At 36.7% G+C, this 10,653-nt stretch overlaps 1 protein-coding gene across 1 annotated transcript in view; it reads right to left on the bottom strand.

Moving 5' to 3' along the window:
• Positions 1–1,036: 1,036 nt before the first annotated feature.
• elp3 (elongator acetyltransferase complex subunit 3) overlaps positions 1,037–10,653 on the bottom strand; it is a 30,995-nt gene continuing 21,378 nt past the window's right edge. Inside the window, exons 10-15 of the mRNA XM_055149118.1 lie at positions 8,688–8,881; positions 6,160–6,250; positions 4,837–4,902; positions 4,202–4,429; positions 3,566–3,647; positions 1,037–2,401 (exon numbers count right to left, since the gene is read on the bottom strand). Coding sequence (XP_055005093.1) covers positions 2,310–2,401; positions 3,566–3,647; positions 4,202–4,429; positions 4,837–4,902; positions 6,160–6,250; positions 8,688–8,881 — 753 coding nt within the window. The 3' untranslated portion in view covers positions 1,037–2,309. The remainder of the gene's footprint in view (positions 2,402–3,565; positions 3,648–4,201; positions 4,430–4,836; positions 4,903–6,159; positions 6,251–8,687; positions 8,882–10,653) is intronic.

The following is a 10,653-nucleotide window of genomic DNA, read 5'->3' as shown; positions in this document are numbered from 1 at the left end:
ATATTTAGTCCAGGAGTTTTACCCCAACTAAGTGGTGGTTTTTCTCACAGGGCAGATATGAGGGGTCTTCCACCAGAGCCCCCCCCAACACTGAAACATATTAACAGAAGCATTAACCGAGGCCATGCACTGCTTTGACCTTTCCTATGAGCCAATCTGCAGTTATCCACTTCTAGTTTAATTACTGGTTATAATGTATTGGGGAATTTTCCATCTATTTTCTGCACAGCTGGGCAAGGCACCACCAGGGCTGTCCTCCACTGTTATCAATTCTTTGTGAATAATCAGGGTTTCATTTCACTGTTGCTGGCTTTCAAATGACAACATACTGTAGGCCTGTAATATTTGATACATCTTTTGAGTATTCAAAAAAGCACTATCTAAATCTGATCCATTATTACAATTACACATTATGTTATAATATAGTAAATAAGCACAGACCTGTGTCATTTTTCTGTAAATAGTTCTACCATCTTATATCCTGTTCTATATGTTAATTGGGTTTGGCAAAACAAGTGTTAAACTTCAGCCTAAACCCCTTCAGTCTACAGAATAACCTTATTGATATGCATTAACTGCATAATTTGTTTTTTTTTTGTTAAATCATTGTTATATGATGTATGATTATGTTAATTGACCGAAGAAAATAAACTACTAACTAACTAACTAACTAAGGTCCAATATTTGTTAATTAACCTAGATATTTTTCTTGAGAATACCATATAATCAATAGAGAAAGCTGGCTCTTGCACCACATCAGACAGTATGACAAAATCTCAAAACCATCAATACCTTTTACCTACCATTGAAAACATTAAATATTTTGTTTTGAATAGTTATTTGCTATGGCAACAGTACCCTTTTTTGCTTGTAACCTCTCAATAACCAACATCATCATTGAATTATAGAATTCATCCATGACTAAGATTTTATGTTTTTTTAAGAACTACCATGTTGTGAAGAAGTGAAGGCAAACTGGGGTGGGCAATACAGCGCTCATCTCCTTAACATGATCCACACTATATGAGGACAAAAATACTCCCAGTATCCTTTATTTATTACAAAAGACAAGAATGTACCAGCACTGACAACAGAAAATAAACAGGATTAACGGGATCGGCCTTGAAAAGCAAATTATGTAATATTTAATTTCCAGCCTTATAAAGCGATTACACAACGGCTGCCCATTGAGGACACTCATCACTCATTCCGACAGAAGACTTTGGTGATGCTGAAGTCATGTATATCATTATATGTTTCACTATAACTAAAACATAAATTAACATCTTTATTCAATATTAGTTAATTGTGTTTTGAATAAGTGACCCAAGAGCACTGTCAAAGTATATTTGATCTATCTCAAAATCGTACATGACCTATTTTTGAAGTCAGTCAAAAAGGGTCATTAAAATACTACAATACATTTCAAAACCAGCTCATCCAGTAAACTGCTTTAATTCTATTGTACTGTACTTTTGTTGTGTCCTTGGGCAAGGCTCTTTACTCAGGTTGCCTGTATAGATGAGTCTATATGATTTTATGGTGGTTGCTATAGGTTGCTGGCAAAGAATGACATTTAAAGATGCAACTTTTCATGGAGATGTCATTGCTTTGCCTAGAATGTTTCACAGCATGGTAATAAACCTTTCTATCGTCATGGAGACCAAGTCAGACTAAGTTACAGGTCAGATCTGTGGAAAGGCAGCCCCACTCACAGTCAGAATGCCTGTTTTTTGAGGTATTTTTTGACCACCAGTAATTGAATAAATGCATGTTAGAGATGTATAATAATGCCATACTGAGCAACATTTCAAGTAAAGTAATAACATATCCATGAGACAAACAGGTGAAAAGTTACATATAGCATCTTTAAGTCTGTATCTCTAATCTGTGGGGAAAAAAAGATAAGGTAAATAGCTTCAACATTTTTTGCAATAACATAATAGCTTTTTTCTTCCTTACTGTACAAGTCTGGTAGAAACTTTCAATCCAAATATGAGATTCATTCATAAAGGACCAAGGCACTGAGGCACATTTCAGCTTTTTCCTGAAACCTTTTATGAATGACGCAAAATCCTGTTTAGGCTACTCTTAAAAACATGGCGCCGTACACATCCCTATTCTGTCTTTGTCCGGTGTGTCCCACATAAAAACTGATGCACTTCCTAAAATAAAACCACAGAGCATTATCGTCATGTCCCATAGAGTCCAACCAACGGCCTCTTTTATGACCACCATCAAATGCAGTGTGAACAATGTTCCCTGATGAATCCAGTTCAGATAAATAAAATGATTTGTGCATTATTCATTCACTCCGTTTTGGCTCCATAGAGATCCTTCACCATATAAGTCCCGTGCAGCTCGTAGCCCATCTTCCTATAGTAGTTCCTTGTGCCGACACCTGAGAAGAAACAAAGATAATTGAGGAATAAGATGAGAAATGTATCCAAGAATATGTTTTTTGTCTGAGGGGGATCTGGATGCAGATCTCCACCAGGATGATCCTCACGTGACCATATACTTTATGTATGAATGGAGCTAGCTAACAATATTTGAAGCGCTACTTCAACTGCAATAAAATGAAAAGAGTTATTTATCACTTTTAATAACTTTTAATAGCAAACTAAGGCAACAACTAATACATAAAATAATAGAGAGCACAATTGTAATAAAAGATGGACAAGAGTTAAACTGAAATTAAGATAGAAAAAATGAGCTTAAAGGACTATATTACTATATTACTCTCAAACTGACAACGTCTTGTGATGTCATGCGATAATACAGGAAATGCCCCATATACATTCATAGAATCATTTGGACAATTTTCAGACAGAAATTGCCAATCTCAATAGAACAAAAGGTAAAAGGAAGCTGCTAACTTGAAAACTACCACTCCATGGCATCACAAGGTGGAACAGATCATTTTGAGCTTTGGAGATGTAGACAGACTAGTAATAAAGGCTTACTCCAACATGTGTGAAAGAAACAAAACACAACTCTCGGCATGTTTTGAAGGATGTAACAGGATTATAACATGGCAAATAGCTCACATGACTCAATTTTGTGTAATATAGGACCTTTAAACCTCAACTAAATCAGGTTTTAACTTGATCTTGAGACAAAACCAGGTCGATGCATGCACAGAACTGGAAATTCCACCAGTCCATGCCTTAACCTGGTCTAAGCACTGAGCTACACATGACATAACTGTCTGTAAATGAAACTACAAACAAGATTTCTGATTATAGCCATAAGACTGCTTACCACTAGTGACCCTGTACCACTGTTTGAGAATCATTATTGCAAAGTATTGATCGTTGAGAGAAGTCATGTCTTTAGAGCAAACAATCAGGGCTGAACTGACTGCTATTATCAGTCAATTTCACCTCCTCACGCTCTCATAATGTTATAGATACTCCTTATGACCCCTAAAGGAACATAAATTGTACAACTAAAAGGCAGAGACTGAAGGTTTCATTATCCTGGTACGATCTTTTGAACACTGGTAAATGTGTTTCTTTTGTTTTAGAGCGACATTTTATATATTTGTGAATTTATTTTTTACCTGAAATGACAGCCAGTTTATTGGAACCATGTTCATCTCTGGCGATCCTCTCCGCCTCCTCCATCAGCATCATTCCAAAACCCTGAGTTACAAAGAAAAACTGTTTTACCACTGTGCGAAGGTGCTACGATAAGGACCACAATGTTAAAAATATTACCCATAGTGGTAGACAAGTATAGATCCTATAGTTGTTTTCAGATAGTGGATGTAATAATAAAAATAATGGGAAGACATATTCCTAACAATTAAATGCTATTTTTATAACAAATCTCCAGAAAGGAATAAACACATTTGTTGAATCTTTTAGACCATCAGCAAAGCTCTATAAACGTGTTGCCATGGGTACAGTACGTTTTTTTTTTTTAATACAACTCAAGTTTGTATTGAAAAAAATATTGCCCCTCTGTCCTTAAGTGCTGCTATCAGGCTCCTCATTTTGGTCATAAGAAAATTCACCCCATAACTTCCTGCCTCGGTGAGCTTCATTTGACTGGATGCTATGGAGGACCTCACACTCCTTTAGTCCATTTCTTTATACAATCTATGGTGTTGCTTCATAAATATTTTACACTGTTACATTTCTATTCAAAACTAATGTGGGAAGAGTGGAGGAATACAAAAATACATGACACAAACCTGATGCTGGAACTTGCTCGGATCACGACTGCTGACTGGGACCACGCTGCCATACACATGCAGCTCTCGGACGATGGACACGCCCCCTTTGAGCTCGGGCCTGAACGTCTGAGGGGAACAACGACGTAACCGTAGCAACCCGATCAAAATGTCCTGCTCTGGATCCTCATAAGATAGGAAAGTCTCCCAGCCCCCATTGGCCACGTAGTCCCTCCTCACCAGCTCCACCTGACAACAAAATGTGGTTATGGGACAAATTAAATATATATAGTATGACAGCTGCAGAATGGACACACACTAATTTTATTTTTTTCATTTTCACCTTTTGATTGCCCCAAGCAAAATGTATGTGATTGCGTAAAAGATAATATTTATCCCCAAGAGAAATATACAATACAAGTACAGTGCCTGAAATCCTATGCTTCAATCAACAGAGTTTGGAAAGAGCAAAACGTAGCATTTTAACATTATATTTACAAATGGCATCTTCTAATTGCTAAGTTCTGTCACATGTTATATCTTTTACTTGTTACATAGTGTCACTCTACAATCTTTCTTTACAAATTATTTTTATATATACAAAAAAAACAAAACAACAAAAACTTCCAAATATTAACATGACGAATGTGGTTTACCTGGTAAGGCCTGACTTTATGGTGAATCTCCTGAATGCCCACTTCTCTGGTTCTAACATCTCGACACTGTAAATATAATCAAGCAGAACTCAAACAGGTGAACTTGTTGAAGATATGGCCGTTATTACTTTTTTTCCTTTCAAATGTATGTTATTTAGAACAGAGTTCATACTTTGGAGGAATACATTTGACATTTTTTTTGTTTGCCATATTGCTCAGAGTGGAGTTCAGTGCTAGACACCAGAAAAAGTTACGTAGTGCACCTTTAACAACCATGTCACAGATGAACGATTGTTGGGATTCATTTCAGTTCATCCTTTGCGTCACAAGTATGTTCTAGTAGGAATTCCCAATGAGTGATCTGCCTCTTCACCTAATAAATCTATATCTAATAAACATGTGCATAGTGTGACTGACATAGGGGACACCTATTCTCTGCTCCAGTGGCTCAAAGCTCCTCCTGTACTGTTATATACAGAGGGAAGCTATATTCATTATTTGGCAGAGGTTCCCGGACCCTTTTTGCATCACTTCCCATGCTGAAGTGCACTAAACCAAACTAATACAGGACAAATCCAAGTTCAAAAGGAGCCCAGAACCTTCTATACACAAAGGACATGCTGTTTTGCATGGAGTGTTCCACAATATGGCATAAAATATAGCAAGTTCATTGGAGGCAAGCAGGTGACGGCATCAAAACAGGCAATATAATAAACAAGATATCTTAAAACAGATCTCTTATGCAAAAATGACTTTCCAGAGCTTTTAACCATGTTGTAATGTAAAGTAATTTGTTGTAATGATGTTTATGACAATATCTGCTCCCACTGGAATACTTTTTTTTTAAATTAAGCAGTTTTAGATAAATACTGTGATGTAAAATCCTCAAATGAACACATAATGATCCATGGGTGTCGTAGATTAAAACTATACAGCAAGCTCAAGCACAATATGTGTTCTTTAATGCCATACTGTTAACAGAATCTATAACTAGTACAAGACTAGGCCTAAACTAGGACTAAGGACCAGTAAATCATAGACTTAACCAGAACTAATTCAGAGTTGAAACTACTGCAGTATTTGACAAAGTGTTTGATAATAACTAACCCCGAGTAGAATAAGAAATGTATAATAAAACCTATGCATAGAGTGACACATCAGCACCACCCATCTTCTGCTCCACTGATTTTTAACATCTCATTTGTCCTTCCTTGAGTATATGCATACTACAGTGATACTGATAATTTGGCAGGAGGTTCCCGGACCCTCTCTGGATCTAGTCCCAGGTTGAAATACACTGAGTGTCTGCTGTGGGTTTCTCACCTCAGTGCCCAAGTCCTTCATCCGAGCCAAGGCCAGCTCCCTCAGATTACCATGTTCCACCCCAGAGCTCACCAACGGCATCGGAATATCCCTATAAAGCAGAGACGTGGGGGTGAGAGCAGAATTTAACTGTACAGACACATTTTTTTTAACTTTTCACACCTTCTTCATGAAATTATTTACTTTCTAAGAGTTTTAAAAAATAATCATCTGGACTGGGTTTTAAGTCCCAAAAGTGTAAAGTCTGAAGAAAATACTAGGAATTGGAAGGAGGAGAGGAGTTTAGGATTGACATTGCACTTGTGAAATTGTGTATTACAGACTAAATTTAGCAAATTTTTCTGGAGGTTGGTCTGCTCTTTGGTTTTCTTTCTCCACGGAGATACAGTATTGGAGGCAAAACTACTGAATGCAGAATAGACAAGTTTAATATTATACTGTGGAACATTCTAGATAACACCCTTCTTTTAAGGAGGTATAAACAAGGACTAAAGCTGCACTAATCAGATCTAATTAGGCCACGTATAAACCATTCCTAAACAAGTAACAAGTAATAAACCAGCATTAGACCAATATAATCCAGAAGGAATTTACAAGATGCACTCACGACTCAAATATCTGAACTACTGTGGATTTTAACCAAGTCAGTCTAAATTAAAGGTTCACTGGGCCGCTATTTTAGTGGAGAGTATACCACTGGCTTGTTTCCATGGAGATAATATTGCTTTGCCTTGAATGTTCCATAGTGTGACGTTAAACTTTAATCTTACATTTAATGCAATACATTTTTATTGCTCATAACTTCAACAAAAAACATGCATTCATACTGCACGGTAACATCTCCACAAATCTAATCTGTAAGTTAACCTGGTGGAGTTATTTGCCTGTTACCACGGAAATAGATATGCTTAATGTCATACTGTGGAACATACCATACAAAGCAGGAACATTTCCACGCAGACAAGCTGGTGGCGGACCCTCCACCAAAAAAGTTACACAGTGCACCTTTTTAAAATGAATATATTCAAACAGTGTCAGTGCCACCATTTTACAAACCAGTGAATTGCAATACTACGTCACTAAAACTATGTAAAATTCAAACTTTTGCAAACCTCTAGCACTTGTAATCATCTAAATGCGAGGCCATTTGAGAGTAGCATGAAATGGTCCGAGCGTTTCCCGGAGCAGTGGAAACAAATTAGGCCCTGATGGCTGTATCCAGACTGGGCTGATTACTTACAAAGCCCCTGAGTATAAAGGCAGTGATAGTGAACACAACACAACACCAACGCAGTAAACCACTAATATCAGCTCTATTTGAGGAGATTTTTTTTTAACTCTAGACACATTTAAGAACAATAAGGCCATTCAAGAAAAATAAGGGCTACATTTGTAAATATGTAATGCATCTTACTTGAGATATACAAGATCAGGAAAAATTTTATATCTTAAGAATTTATACACATTTTTAATTTACATTTTTCAAATTACATTTGCTTAAAATTGTAGAATAATTTTTATGTTTGAAGTATTAAATATTATTATTACCATATCTAAAATGGGTTAATAAAAGAAACACGCCTGAAAGGACTTAAAAAGGACCAAAACAAAGTTAATTGAATTAATTTTCATTCCATTTGATACTTGTGCATATTATAGTTTCCTATAGTACATAAACAATTGAATGGACTTTATTGGGGAGTACTCTCTGGACACTGACCAGTTAATTAAAAAGTTGAAAAACAAGCTGACTCATAACCATTAGACCTTGCAATTCCCATAGTCAAACTGAGTCAGAAAATTGGCTTTGAAGACTCACACAGTATTATGTGCATAACACTATGGCTGTCTATTGATAGAATTATGATGAAGTTGCCCTGCATGGCTAAATTCAAATTTAGGAATCTTTAATGAGGATAACGCAGGTAATCTTATGCTCTGATGAGGTTTTGAATGGCCCCGTTATCAATGTGAATAGTAGAAAGATACTAATAGTAACTTATTAGTGGCAGCACGTCATCTAAGAAAATGTCATCTAAGAAAACAACATCTAGTAGAAAGTTCAAATCACTCTCCACAGAGAATGATACGTTTTATACCATATGGTGGACTAGTTTATCCAATAAATACAATACAATTCCCAGTTTCCATGTTTTTTAGTGCAATAAAAACTTCTAGACTGATAATATATGCTTCTGTTTCAGTTTATTTTTTCAGTACAAAGTTACACTGTGGAACCTTAAAGTTAAAGACCTGGTTTTGACAGGTGATTCATATTGAAAAAGGTTTGTCAATCATTCATGTATAAAAGCAAGTGTCTTCTACTCAAACTTATGACCAGCAACTTCTGTTTCTTTAAATGTTCCCTTCTTGTTACTTTCCTCTAATCTTTGCCAAGAGATTTTATCAATATTATGTATCGTTTCACTGTTGACTTATTGTTATCAGCTATGAATTATTACAGAGGATATTAACTCTCACTTATAAAGCAATGTTTGATAAGGAGTGATTACAGATTTTTTTCTCACCTCTGCACTCTGTACACTCTAGTCCAGGGGGGGACAAGGGCCAGGATACGGGCCACCAGGTCAACCAGAGCGCTGGGGGAGTAGCTCTTGTAACGTCCAGTTTTCCAAAGCTCATACAGACCTGTTCCACGAATTACCAGTGTTGGATACAACTTCAACCCATCTGGTCGAAACGCTGGGTTTTCAAAAAACTCCTAGAGAAATTTACAGAGGAATCAAAAGGTTAAGATACAGTTGGCATTTCACCCATTCTTCAATAATGCTGGGGCACTTAAGGAGTAGTATTTTTGAGATCCAACATATAATATACAACAGTATATTTGATACTTATTGATGTGGAGGTGAGGTAACGCAGACTAAATCCTCCAGCTAAGATCCTGACCAAGCCTAGTTCAAGATCAAGAGATAAGTCTCCGGGAGCAAGACTAAAAAATCTATTTTCATCTTTTTGAGAGTGAATATGAGGACAGAAACAGCGTTTTACTTTGCCAGTGTTCAAATACAGAGACACAATTTGAAGGGCCAAAAACAGAACTACAGAAGATCCAAAAAACTATACCAATGGAAAAAATAAAACTTGATTAACCTTAGTTAGATAGTAGTATATGTTACAGAACAATTTGCTTGTCATTTATTGGCAACAGAGAGAATTATCAGAGGGAAAACAATTAAACTAGATAACAAAATACTACTTGTGACATCACAATCTTGAGTATCTCAAACAGTGTTTTGTGAGGCTACAAAGAATTTTAGAAAGAGGATAACTGAAACCAGGGTGAATGATGCAAAATACAACTCCTGGTATGTTTTTAAATAATTTGGCATAATATGTGTTCTTTAAAAGGTCCTATATTATGCAAAATTGACTCCTGTGAGCTTTTAGCCATGTAGTAATGCTATGACTTCATCAAAAAGATACCTGGAGTTGTGTTTTGTTTCATTCACACGTTTGAGTAATCCTTTATAATTAATCTGACTATATCTCCAAAGCTCAAAATGCTCTGTTCCACGTTGTGATGTCATGAAGCCATAGTTTTCAAGTTAACAGTTATCTTTTACCTTTAAGTAAAGATTGGCAATTCATCCAAATTAGTCTAGTGAAGGTGTATGGAGTTAAAAAAAAACAAAAACAAAAAACAGTGGAGCACTTTCTGTATTACCACATGACATCACAAGCGTTTTTTGTTTGAGAGAAGACCTCAGTAGGATTTGTGTTTTAAACTGTGTGAATGAAACAAAACACAACTCCAGGTATGTGTTGATGAGGAAACAACATTAACATAAATCAGAAAACAGCATAATATGGGCCCTTTAATGTATATCAATTTGCTCTGGTTACTATCTTTAGCATGTAAAGTTGAATGCCGTGCATACGATTTTCAGTTCTTCGCCTGCTGTCTCTCTATGAAAACCATGGCGATTTGGGACGGCAGCCCGCTCTCCAAAATAGGCCACATTATTTGTAACTCATAATCCCTTCTTTTCGTCACGGCTCACAATCCTGCCTGGACCAAAGCAAAGGAGACACACCAGTATCTCTCTTTTCTCTGATACAGAAGGATGACAGCGTTGGGGAATAGTGCACCTGCTGCCATCTTGGACTATGTAATATCGCTCCCAATAGTCGCTGAAGAGGAACCCAGTTAAAAAGAGCCACCCCCGGGATATAAAGTGCCTGTCCCTTGTAGATAAGTGAGACAGGATCTGGGAATGGGGAGAAAGTTGTAATCGAATTTCATTATCAAGCCGACGGTGATGGACGCGGGAAGCATGTAAAAAAAAAAAAAGACCCCTCTGCTGCCCCCTGCCTGCTGTGAGGACATAACCCTGAACATTAAGCGTCTAATGGGGTGTGGTTGGGCCAAATACAAGATACACAGGGCTTAAGGGTGCAGATTTATGCTAAAATCCCCAGCAAACATGGATGCTGCTCATCAAGTAACAGCATCTTTTTTATTTTTATTTT

Source organism: Boleophthalmus pectinirostris, unplaced genomic scaffold, assembly GCF_026225935.1.
Source record: "Boleophthalmus pectinirostris isolate CB_2022bp ecotype Guang Dong unplaced genomic scaffold, ASM2622593v1 HiC_scaffold_13, whole genome shotgun sequence".
Taxonomy (NCBI): Eukaryota; Metazoa; Chordata; class Actinopteri; order Gobiiformes; family Gobiidae; genus Boleophthalmus; species Boleophthalmus pectinirostris.
The sequence above is the reverse complement of the archived record's forward strand: the minus strand, read 5'-3'. Positions and strand labels throughout refer to the sequence as shown.